This window comes from Zeus faber (genome assembly GCF_960531495.2).
Source record: "Zeus faber genome assembly, chromosome: 13".
In the NCBI taxonomy this organism is placed as follows: Eukaryota; Metazoa; Chordata; class Actinopteri; order Zeiformes; family Zeidae; genus Zeus; species Zeus faber.
The window spans coordinates 11974761-11988426 of record NC_137198.1 but is presented as its reverse complement, the minus strand read 5'-3'; the positions used below and the strand labels follow the sequence as shown (position 1 = coordinate 11988426).

The following is a 13666-nucleotide window of genomic DNA, read 5'->3' as shown; positions in this document are numbered from 1 at the left end:
CAAGTTCTGTGACCTTTCCACTAACACATGCATTGAATGTCTGATTTATTAGGTATTAAGAAATAATGCAACGCAATGGATTAGTTATAAAAAATAGAAAAAAACTTAGGATGCGAAACGGATTCTTTGTGACCCCACCAACCCATTGTTGAAAGTTAAACTCCTGTGTGGGAACTGTTTCCCCGGCTCCTTACAGAAATAAAATGTTATCCCTGCAACCCATGAACATAAATGAGTTGAGATAAGATTCAGGAATTTCAGAGGCGTAAATAGAGCCATTGTTCCACTTGTAAAAAAAGAAAAAGAAAAAAAGAAAAAGGGGGTCGGGCGTTTTTCCACAAATTCTGCAGTCGGAGGCTAAATCAGTGCCTTTCATGCTGGTGATAGTCAGCATAACAGCCATTATGCCACAGCAGCCATTAATGCTGCTATCAAGATCTTACAAGACTAGTTTATTGCCACACAACACAGTAATGTCCTTTAATGCACTGTAATCAAGTTTTCATAAATACGGGCCACCGTAGTTTGAATTTGAGGGTTTTTTTTGTTTTATAATGGAAACAACTACATGGAAGTCAAAGTCCATCTCGTTTAAATGATATACCCCCCATTCCCAAGAGGTTTGCATTAGTAATATTAATTTGAACACACAGACGGACAGAAAGATGTAAACAAGCAAGCCAGACCGCCGTGAAAGATAAAATCCTGAACACTATTGTGTACAAGAAATACAACAAATACAAGGTAAAAAGCATCAATCCAGGTTTCGCATCAATCCAGGTTTAAGGAGGTCATGTGAGATGTTGAAAAGTGGAGGTGATTTTTTTTCTGTGTTGACATGTGGTTTTCCAGTACACACAATGTATTCTTCGACAAAGATCCATATATATATATATAAATATATATATAAATTTGCCTTGCAGCAGGTCCTTGGGGAAGGGCCACAGGGCTGCAGAACAACAAATACAACTCATGATAAATAACCCCGTCTGCCTCGGCTGCAGTGGCGTGTGAGCCGGGCGGGTGTGATTGCGGTTGAATTGATCGGTCCGATCGGGCGGCCGACCACCCAGAGCCGACCCTGCAGAGCGGACCCTGCAGAGCGCTGTGGAGCGGCCTCCTCCCCGCGGGACAGAGCGTCCACGGCTCCGGGAACGAAGTCACTTTACAGGGTGCAGGGGGACGCATCAATCCTAATTCCATCTACATTTAATGTTCTTTCATGGCGGCAGGCGGCTTTCTACCTTACCCCAACACACACACACACACACACACACACGCGCACAGACACACACACAGACACACAGACAGACAGACAGACAGACAGACACACACACACACACACACACACACAGTGTTAAAACACAGACGAACACATGCAACAGGTGACAGTAATCAATCGATCCACACAACGTTACATAAGTAGACTGAGAGACACTGCCTCACAGGGAAACTCTCACCTTACGCCACCGCAGCATATGGAGGGATGTGCTTTCTCTCTTCTGCTCTCGCTCTCCCCCCCCCCCCCCCCCCCCCCGCCTCTCTCCCTGAGCTCACTATGTCACCTTGGTGGTTATGCAGCAGCCAGCACTAGTGATTAAGCACTTCAGGCTCCGTACTGTGAAGCGAGGAGTGGTCCGTGACCTGGACCCATTAGTGCCGCAGGCGTCCTTGATCAGACTCAGAGAGTTGGGGATTACACTGTGTACTGTATATGTACCGTCGAAAGAGACAATTTGCACACTCTGTTTATCGGATATTTATGTTTCATATGCAAAGGGAAAATGTAGAATTCATGAGTTTTAAGTCAAGTTCAAATGTCTTAATATGCCTATAGAGTGGTAGAATGAGAACTAACAGACAGTGAATTTAGCCAGTGTTGCTATAGGAAAGTATGGTGCGGCTACTGCCTTTAGATATTTCTCAAAATCCTGTGTGTAGAGATACATTTCCCTTTCTTATTGGATCATATTTCTATCGTTGGGTGACTTACTAAACATCCTGCTTGAACACTAACAGCACGAATTACCAACAGTGCATACATTCCAATGCGTGGTCTCTTCATTTCACTTCTATGCTCGTCAAATCATCACGCCTCCGTTGCCATGACCTCAACTTGGTAACCGGACACCGGGCACAGGAGTCTTGTCCTTTGTTGTATGCCACCATTACAGACGGGGCGCTAACCTTTAGGGGACACCTGAACCCCGGCGTTTCTCTAAGGTTTCAGGCCAACGTGAGCCGGCTGTCCCCAGCTGCCTTGTGCCCAGGCTGGGGGAGCAGGCACACCTGAGCCCCACGCTCGGCCTCCGGCCTGCTCAACCCTGCCGGGCCGGAGATCTGGTTTCCCACCGGCACAGAACATGACACCGTCACTGTCTATCTCCATCCACTGTCCTTCATCTACTCCCTTACATCTCTCCTTCACCCAAACAACTCATGGGAGCGAATGTGTCATCTCATTATATTTTGTACACTGTAGCCTGGCTATAAGCGAAATTAAGACGGCACGCACGCCGCCTCAGTGGTCAGCGCTGTTGCCTCGCAGCAAGAAGGTCCTGGGTTAGAGCCACAGCAGGTCCTTTCTGTGTGGAGGTTGCGCGTTCTCCCCGTATTTGCATGGGTTTCCGCCGGGCGCTCCGGTTGCCTCACACCATTAAAAGACATGCATGTTAGGGTGAATGCGTTGGGGTGGGTCCTCCAGATCATGAGAGGACACTGGTGTGTATGTTGCCACTTCTCAAATTAGTCACAAGACTCAGATTGCCTCACTATGTGACTATGTAAAGCAACCTTGAGTCCCTTGAAAGGCACTATATCAATTAAGACATATACTGAGCATGGTCAAAGCTGAGAACTTTATCACTAGTTGAGTTGAATTTCAGCATTTTCAGTGATCTGGCCTTTGAGCTTCCTTCAAGATGAAAGTTACTTTAAAATGAAAGTAAAGACAGTTTTCTAAATCTGGATTCTTGGATTCTTGTTGCCAGTCGCCACTGTGGACAACAGTGTCTCCCAGAATGAGGACTGAATTGATACTGATAAAAGTAGGAGGTGTAGAGGTTATTTGGAAATTAAATGGATTAACCCCTTTGCTATATTTTATATTATATTATATCATATCATTCGTTCATATTATTTCAAGTCACGTCCTTGTACAAAGTCACAGTATAAATAAAGTATACTGTCTATCACTACCAGTGCTGCTGTAGGCACACAGAAGGGTAAACAGCCCATGATAAAATTCATCAGAGGCTGCTGCATAAAAAACAAATTGCTGTTTGGCCTGTGGCCACAACTCACGACTCGTAGTGTTGTGAGATTAGTAAAAAACAACAACATTGATTTTTCCATTGCAAGTTGACAATCCGATGTTAATACAATCGGAGGAACAACACATGGGAGTTGTTACAAACGTGCCAAGTGAATAATCGATAAAAGTCTACTACACTGCATGTTGCACTGAATACTGCTAAGGGGATTTCAGACCATGCTCCCAACTTCTTATCGGCAGCCGGAAGTCGTCCCAGGGCCGAGGCTTAAACTCTGCCATGAAGAGTCCGGTCGTAAAGTCATTATATCGATACACCTTTCATTGTGTACGAGTTTAAAATTAAAGAGTATGAAATGTATTATGCAAAACTGCAGAGCAAACATTTGGCAGCGAAGATGGAAAACATCACAGTGACCGCAGTGAAAACCGTCAAAGAAATGAGACATAAACACAGTGTGCCACCGTCTCCAGGCTCAGAGACATGTAAACAGCGCCCGGAGACGCAGCTGAGCGAGCAGACAGAGGTACAGACAGAGGTACAGACAGAGGTACAGACAGAGGTACAGACAGAGGTACAGACAGAGGTACAAACAGAGGTACAAACAGAGGTACAGACAGAGGTACAGACAGAGGTACAGACAGAGGTACAAGCTGTTTCATGCCGATGGAAACTTCTCTGGCTCGTTCAGGTGTGTTTGTCTGCTGACAGGAGTGTCTTTTTGGGGGTCTGTCAGTCTGCTGACTCACTATTATGGTCTGTGTGTGTGTGTGTGTGTGTGTGTGTTTATTACTATCATTTCCACCGTGTGGGAGGACAGAGTGGAGCAGAAAATGTTTTTACCGTTACGACCTGTGTGGTGTCATTCCCATGGTATTCTGCTAGATCTTTTGGAAATGACTCGGTGCTGGGCTGTGGATGGGTCACACTGAGGGGGTGCTGCTGTTGGACAGCATTTAAAATATTTAAATGATTCCACTTATTGTCTCTAGGGATACGACATGATAAATGGACTTAAAAATATGCCATCACACAAGCATTTTGTAGGAAAAAACAACGTAAATGTATTTGTGTTTATCAGGTTTCTGTTATTGTGTATAGTCCAAATCTTTAGTCAGTTTTTAGGTTAGGGGCTGAATAATGCCATTTTATTTCTTTTTTTAAATTATTTTTTAGGTTTATTGTATATTGCCAACTATATTGTCTCTAATTTTCTCTATTTCTTTTCTATGATTATTGCCTATTGTTTTTATGTGAGCTGCTGTAACACCACATTTTCACTCTGGAGATGAATAAAGTATCTATCTATCTATCTATCTACTTACCGTCCTATCTATCTATGTATCTATGTATCTATGTATCTATCTCTCTATCTACTGTTGCATCTATCTATTTATCTATCCATCTATCTATCTACTTACCGTCCTATCTATCTATCTATCTATCTATCTATCTATCTGTCTACTTACCATCCTATCTATCTATCTATCTATCTACTTACCGTCCTATCTATCTATCTATCTATCTATCTATCTGTCTACTTACCATCCTATCTATCTATCTATCTATCTATCAATCTATCTACTGATGCATCTATCTATCTATTGTCTCATCTATCTATCTATCTATCTATCTATCTATCTATTGTCTCATCTATCTATCTATCTATCTATCTATCTATCTATCCATCCATCTACCATCCTACATACCTATCTATCTATCTATCTACTGTCAGATCTTTCTATCTACCTATCTATCTATCTATCTATCTACTTACCCATCCATTCATCCATCTATGTGTGTACCTGTAGATACTGACTCCATACAGTAGGTACAGTGTTCTGTACATTGCACACATACCTCCCACTGTGTTTCGTAACAGGCAGCCCGTGTGTGTGCTGTGACCTTTGCTGTGTTATTGTCTGCTGATGTCGGTCGGTTTTCCACGTAACGACGGCGTTGCACCCCACGTGCACGCGCGGCCAGCTTCACAATCACCCATTCATCTGGGATTGCACGGCTTCTGACCTCAAGTCAAAGCCAGAAGACAACAGCGGAGCAACATCGTTTCTCCGTGCCCCGGAGCCCTCATGGGGTTCTCCGGAGATGGCCGGTGTGCCATGGAGGTCATGCGAAAAGTTAATTCTATAACCATGTTGAAAGAAATAAAAACAAAAGCAAATCATATCTCTGGAGGAAAGTGGAATCTGAAAACTAAAATTAGGACCATTCATGCCAACTAAGCGAACAGTGTCACGGGGTGAGAGTTATGGAGGCTTCTAGGAAGGATTCTTAATCTCTGGCACGGGTGCTGGTCGTTACTGGAATGTCGGACGATCGAATAGAGTCATTCGAGAATACCCAACCGTGAATTTCTTACATTTTCTCAAAATATGTGAATTCGATTCAACACTTGAATAACATCTTCCATACCCGGTTTACTTCACCTCCGACTGTGACTCGTGTTTTGGACGGATGAAACCACCGCGGTCTTCAGCATTCCTGGACATACCTCCACGTCCTCAGATAAGGAGGAGCATCTGCTCTTCCCTTAGGAAAAATAAATCTACCATTAATTTATCCATTCATTCGCTGATTCATTTTCGTTGCTGAAGCATGCGCCCCACCATAATCTAATCTTCCCGTGAAAACGTCTATAATAGCAAACGACCAAACTGCTCTAGCCTCAAAAAACAAACAACAAAAAAAAAAACCCCACACACACACATCCACAGCCAGATCTAGAGGGCGATAAAATAAATAAAGACGCAGATAAATAAAGGGAGGATTCCGACGGGTTCTGGCCTCCTCGGATGATAATGAAAACAAAAGCAGGCTGACAGGGAGGTGAGCCCGAACGGAGGCGGCTCACCCCACGTGCCTGGCTTTAATCTGCCCTCTCTCCCCCATCGCTCCGTGTGCCAGAAAGCGGGATTAGCACTGTTCTTTGTGCCATTGGAAAGTCAGCCTTTCTGTCTCCTCTCCTAATTGTGCGTGAGCCTCTTTCCCCTCTGTGAATCAGGGGGGTGGGTGGGGTGGTTTTTGATAAGAGCCACTTGACAGAAGCTTTTAGCTCAAGTCTGATCAGAACGGCCAGGTCACTCTCCTCTGGGGCTTCCTTGGGGGGGACGGGGCGATTACATCTGATCTGGGATCTGAGACAAGGCCACGTTGGCCAGCTCGGTCCGGGCTCTCCGTCTAATTCCGCATACCATCATGGGGCGTCTGCGGGTAACAACAGCTCCCGTTCAGAAACCTTCCAAATGAAATTCAAGACCGGGTTCGTAGCCCGTACCGTGAAACCGACACATTTGTTTAGAGAAAGGTGACTTTGAGGATGTTGTCTGTTTAAGGCCGTCGTGCAAAGATTTTTAAAATGTTAATGACCCGTGGACACCCTGTTTCAAGACCTTTCTATCTATCGTCCTCAGCCAGCACCCTGGGCGATACAATATTTGGATGGATGCACAACAGTTTATACATGTCATTATATTCACGGCTGTTTATACATCAGTCCCCTCGGCGCTACACAGAACCAAAATGAAATCTCTTGTCAGTACCATGACACACATTTATCCCCCCCTTCCCCCCGTGATGGCAGCCATCCAATAACCAAAAGAGCCGGAGCGGCGCCACAGATTAGCGTGTCTCACCTCCGCAATCTGCACTGATTACAGTCTTTATAGCATCGCGTATAGTATAGTACGAGCCGAGCCGGTCCCGGACGCAGCATGTGGAGCCGGAGGTGGAGGGAGGGCTGGTGTGCGGCGGCGGCGGCGGCGGCGGCGGCGACGGCAGGTTGAATCACGGTTGAGTGCGTGTGTGGCGGCACGTTCTCGTCGTTAATTGTCGGTCATTCTCCGAAACATCAAATCAAGCACTTAAGGAGTCACACTCAGGCAGAGCATGCTGCGGCACGGCGACCGTAAACATGTATTACATGTTCGGGAAAAAAACAAAACAGTACACTGTTGTTTTACAAACACAGCAAATTGAATGGATGGCCCTTGGTTGGAGTGGGAGGGTGGGAAGGGAGGAAAAAGTTCAAATGTCCTGGGCCGCAGGCCTCGGGAATCTGTTAAATGATACTGTTTTTTCAGAAGTGACTGTGAAAGACGGGCAGCTCAATTCACAATGTTTTTTGACCAATACCCCGATATCGATAGTTTGACGATATCTAAAGGATGGCGATTGGTGCTTTGATAAGATATTTACATCCAACAATCTTTTGATAAACAGACATAAGTAATGTGGATGTTAAGACCAAGCAGACGGAGACGGTCTGTGAAATTCACAAAACTGCATTACTCACTACTTACCGTAATGCAGACAAAACATAACTATGTTGTGATGTTGCGATAACTCAAATCCCAGACAATGTCGAGTTCCATGCCACAATATTGATGTTACAGGGATATATGGCATCACCCACCCCGAGGAAAAAGTAATCCATATAAAGCGTGTGTGTGTGTGTGTGTGTGTGTCTGTGTGTCTGTGTGTGTACACATTTGCAAGCCGCTTGATACAAGTCAGACTTCTCTCTTTGTTCCTCCCGTCTTTCCTTTCCCTCTTCTCGTCTCTGTTAATAAGTTAAATCAAGACAAACAGACGCGCAGCCACAAACCGCGCGGCGGACCTATTAATAGTTTTAGTGGTGTTGGCAGCGCATCTGCGTGGCCTTTTAATCCACACCGCGTTCCCATGCTGCAGGCTGGGCATCAGTGCACACTCTGTGGACATCAAAGTGCAACTGCTTTGTCTACCGTCCCGTGAATGTCAAGACGCCAATTACCTCACACGCACACGCACGCACGCATGCGCAAGGCACTCGGCGGGGGGTCTGCAGGTATCAGAGAGTTCAATTTTAAACTTTTCAATACCTTTTAAAGACAAATTATTTTGGACAAAATCATCTCTCTCTGAAAGAATAAAGTACTGCTGGTAAATACTATGTCTTTGGTACAGGGCGGGGTAAGTATTAGGTAGAAATGGGCAAGGTTATGAATGCTGTTCTCATAACAGTTTCCTTTAGGTCAGATGTAAGTGATTAGAAAATGGAATAAATCTAACCTTCAGATAGGTAAGTACAAGTGTTTTCTTGGATTTCTCAATGGTTTACTAGGTTCATCTAGAACAGGTATGTGCTGCAGGTAAGTATGCGTTCAGATGTAGACTTAGGCTTTTAGTCAGTCAGAAATGTTGACTCTGACGAAGACAGACCTAAGTAATTTTGTTTTTATATACTTATGACACTTTTCCAAAAAAAAAAACAACAACCCAAAAAGACGTTTCTGTTGAAACTAAAACCTTACCCATTCAAATTGACAGACTATTTAATGACTTGTTACGGCCTTATAATACTTTAATACATTTACGTAATGCATTTTCAGACTTTTTAAGGAGCTGCAGACAACCTGTCATGGGGGAGGGGGAGGGGGGAGAAGGGTCTGCACTGCGACACCTCGTAGAGCAGGTCCCATTCATGAACGCATCTCGGCCCTGGACGCAACTTTCGCAGTGCAATTTGACGCACAAAGTGAACGTTAGCGTCCGCTCTCTGTGTGTGTGCACTGCATACGTTTCATTTCAGAACCCCCCCCCCCCCACACACACACACACACACACACACACACACACACACATCTATCTATCTATGCGATTTAATCAACGTCAATCATTGGACGCGCGAAGGGAAACCGTGCGCGTCCGAGACACGCATGTTGAGCAGCGACGGAAAGATCGACTCGTTTATCAGATTCGGTTATTGACGAGTGACTCACTGAAAAGAGTCGTTCAACTCAAGCCATAAGTCCGTCGGCTCTGCTGGACAGAGAAAACAAAACAGAACATATTATTCCGCCGTAAGAATTTTATTCAGGCCGAAATGTGGTCCTCAAAATCTCGTGGGCCATTGGTTATAAACTATCAATTTAGTCAGATGAATGCGATACAAAGTGATAGAGTTAAAGCGTGGATAACAAAAAATATATATCTGGTCAACATGATTTAGTGTGACGGAATGCAAAGTGTAAATTCGACAAGAATTATGCCAAAATGTTTTTGTCCCCCATATTAACTACATTTTCGGGTCACCCACATGCTGAATCGAAACTCGCGCTTTTCGTTCGCGGATCGAGGTTCGGGGCCGAGTGCCCGCGCGTCTGGCCGCGGTCGCCAAGTCGCGAACGAAACGAACGAACGAACGAACGACTCTTTCGCAGCAGCGACGACCGACTGGAACAAGAGTCGTTCGCCGCGGCCGGATCGTTCGCGAGTCGCGCGTCGCGCTAACGCCGAGTAGATGCGGCTCCATTGATAAAAACACGTCACCACCACCACCACCACCACCACCACCACCACCAACACCACCACCACCACCACCACACGCACTTCTACAGGGAACATGCAGCGCGCAAACAAAGCGCTCGGTCCTGGATGGAAGTGATGCACCATGATACTATACAGGGTAAGACAAACAAACAAACAAACAAAACGAGCAATTGTCAAAGAAATAAATAAGCGTGCGGGTTTTTGTTTTTTTTGTTGTTTTTTTTTTGTTTTTTTTTTGCACTGCACCGTACCTGCATTTTGTCGGAGGTGAACACCTCTGTATCTACCTCGCAGGCGATGATGGTCACCATCTCCAGTTTCATATTTATCGATGGCATTCCCTTTCGTGGCTGGGAAAAAATAAAATGGAATAAAAAAAAAATATATATTTTCTCTTCTCTCTCCCCTCCGGGTCCGTCACAGAGAAACAGGCGGCGCGGTACAAGTCCAACAGACTGTTCGGGGGAGACGGTCCTCACTGCGTTAGAGCCGAGAGAGCGACGCTGCTGCGCGGTGGGCGGCACACGGGCGGTCTCTCTCTCTCTCTCTCTCTCTCTCTCTCTCTCTCTCTCTCTCTCTCTCTCTCTCTCTCTCTCTCTCTCTCTCTCTCTCTCTCTCTCTCTCTCTCTCTCTCTCTCTCTCTCTCTCTCTCTCTCTCTCTCTCTCTCTCTCTCTCTCTCTCTCTCTCTCTCTCTCTCTTCCCCTCTCTCCCCCTCCCCCTCCCCTCCCCTCCCCTCCCCTCCCCCCGTGGTCATACATAAACACAGCACTGACAGAGCAGGCAGAGCAAGAAGGAGAAAAGGAGAGGGAGAAAAATAAAAGAAAATTAATAGTGAAAAACATAAAATGTGATATAATACATCACGTGATACGAAAACATATAATGATAATATGAGACGGTGAACACTTCTCCCTCGCTTTCTATCCGTCTCGATTTCTTTCCCTATCTCCGCTATTTTCCTCTGCTCCTCTTCCTTTTTTTTTAAACATCTTTTTTATTGAATTATCAAAATGTTCCGGCATACATGATACAAAAATCACCACCCTCCCCTTTTCCAGTCCTTCCCCCCAGTCTCTGCTCCTCTTTCTATTCCTCTCTGCATCTCTCTCTAACTGCCTATACCTCTCTCTCTCTCTCTCCCTCGCTCTCGCTCCACATTGACGTCATCACCAGCCTCCATTGTTTTGTTTTTTTTGTTTTTTTTGTTGTTTTTTTTTTTTAACGCCACTACAGTTCTTGCCAAGCCACGCCGAGCACTGCAGCGTTCGCAGACCGGTTTGTTCTGCTTCTCGCACCGTCTCCGTCAACGTCGGGTCTCAAAGCTCTCACCTAGACACGGCGGCAACAGCGCGCCCGGAACAATAACGGCAAATTACTCACATATCATCCGATGGTGCTGGCATTTTCAATGTCACCCTGAGTGACCCCGGCTCCCACCGCCCACGGACACACACACACACACACACACACACACGCGCACGTGCACACGCACGCACGCACGCACGCACGCATGCAGGCTTTTCTGCGATTTCTGATGATGTACAGTAATGCATAAGTGTGCTTAAATGATGAGGTTCTAATAACCTTTACAAACCCCATGTGCTTTTCTGAATGACCACCTTCATGTAAAAGCAAACACGCATGTCATGGCTGGCATCAGGCTCTTGGCACAGAATAATTTCGATGAAGCAGCTCATGTCGCCGATACTGCGTTGCAACCTCGACGCCATTCCTTTTAATTCGGACGGTGCCTTGAGATGGCTCAGGCTGCGGAGCAATTAGTTTAAAACTTCCCCCAGACTCCCGTTTTATTGCATAGTAGGTTAGAGTCATCAAAGAGCAGTTGCTGTCGTCATTCATATCCCTCCCCTACGTCTGTCTCTCCCTCTCTCCCTCTCTCGCTCTCTTTCTCACTGTGTTTCATAATAGTAGCCGCCGGGCTAGCCGACACAGTAAGTCCCCTCTAAGCCATTAATATTAAAGCTGGAGGTGAGGTGGGCTATTTACGTCAGTCTTTGTCGGGCGTTGTTCACGGGGCCACACTGAGCGCGACTGAGACTGTGAGTGATGTACAAGGATGTGAGAGTAATTGTGTCATTCCAGCGCCAATCGCCAGCCAGCCAGCCAGCCAGCCAGCCAGCCAGCCATTCAGTCTGAAATAATATGGTTCAAAAGGCCAACACCACTACTGTATATATGAGACACTGCAGCACTCAGCGCCCGAACGGCAGCGTCAACAACAGAGCTGTCAACGACTTTTATAGGGGATGTGAACTGAGGGGGATTTGAATTTGAAGGTGAACAGCCGCGTTGTCACGTCTTACGCACGGGACCGAACGGCTTCGTACGCGATTCACCACGGCGCCGTTCACCATGACCGAGTTCCAAAAGAAGTTACAGGCGTCGCATCTAAGTACCGAGCGTGTTCGACTTCGAAGGCCGCGTGTCGGCGGACTCCTCCGACGCCTTTTGTCGCCGCTGATAAGCCGCGATGGATCGCTGTGGATGATGAGGCACTTTCTCCGCCGCGCTGGTCCCGTTCCGCAGCTCCCCTCCTGCGTTCCCTCCGCTTCGCTCTCTCTCTCTCTCTCTCTCTCAAAAAAAAATCTCTCATTCACAAGTCCCTCTGTTGGCGCTCTCCGTCAGCAGAGACTGGGGCCCGGTTTGAGAGTCCCCGCATGTAAACTGTTCCGATTCCAACTGGAACGTTGATAAGTAAACTTATATGGGACGCTATTTGGCAAGGTATTTTCTGTGTTTTTAGAACTGATGAATAATATTTGTTTATTCATCAGTAGATAACCAATGGCAAAAACATGTAGTATATAGCTAATAAAAGTAAAAGTGTTTATTTGTGATTCACCACCATTTGAGTGTATTTTTACCGAGCCCTGACTCTGCTAACCCTCTCATAAAGGCCTCATCATTTCACTCACGTGAATCAGTTATTATTCCTCCCATCCGTACATGGGTTAATAGGTGCCAGATAGTTCCGCTGTGTGTCACAGCCTTTAACATTGCGCCGTGTTCTTATGATGAGAGGGACGAGGAGAACGAGCGAAGAGTGGAAACGCTCAGAGTGTGAGACGCTGCGTCTCAGCGCTACTGATGACGGGCATTTGTATTCTGAGCTGGAGCTCTGCAGTGGTGCGGGAGAGAAGAAACCAGGGCAGTGGATCATCACAGCCTGCTCGAAATGCATTCAAACGCACACACACACACACACAAAAAACTGGAATAACAAACACAATATAGTCCCGAAAATCTCCCATAATAATAAATAACGCATCAAATGTGACAATACATCGACAGCTTTGACAATACTCACAGACACATCAATGACTGTGTGTGTGTGTGTGTGTGTGTGTGTGCATCCATGCTTATGCGTGTCTGTGCGAGTTTGCATGACAGGAAAAGAATGCCATGTTTTAAATGGAATCACCCGAGTAAGGCGTTATCATGACCATCATTTTAACACAACTACATATGTGACCCACCGCACCGAAACCCAAATTGACGCGCTTTTCTAAAATCGCCACGAGCCGCCAAATAAGTATAGAAAGCTTCCTAGAAGGAAAATAAGAATTTTCCAGATTCATCTTCCTTTGTGTTTTGGTTTTTTTTTTTTTTAATCTCTCAGCGTATTTTCAAAATACGTAGTTTGATTTATAAATAGTAGAAAACTGTTCAACCCTGGAGTTAAATATTCCCGTTAGATCACATGGGGAAACACAGTTCACTTACCGAGACGCTGAACAGCGCTGAACAATGACGATCGATCGTTTCCTTTAAAGCGACCGTCCAGGTGAAGATCATTCCTCCATATTCCATGTGATGTGAAGTCACAATGTGAAAGCGTTTTGATAGAGTTCAACCTTTAAATCTAAAGTGTTTTACACACCTGGATACATTATTCTGTAGGCGGCGTAACCCACGAAGAAGAAAAGCTGACGTCACTTCCGTAAACAGTATGTAAGTATATACAGTACACAGATACACACATACTGTACATATACAGTATATAAACAAACACATTGTCAAGTCCATCATACATATAGTGTAT

General features: G+C 45.5%; 1 protein-coding gene across 1 annotated transcript in view; it reads right to left on the bottom strand.

Moving 5' to 3' along the window:
• rcan3 (regulator of calcineurin 3) overlaps window positions 1-13666 on the bottom strand; it is a gene marked incomplete at both ends in the record, with an annotated part of 38716 nt that overhangs the window by 15363 nt on the left and 9687 nt on the right. Inside the window, one exon of the mRNA XM_080012844.1 lies at window positions 9854-9952. Within this exon, the coding sequence (XP_079868970.1) occupies window positions 9854-9952 (99 nt within the window). The remainder of the gene's footprint in view (window positions 1-9853; window positions 9953-13666) is intronic.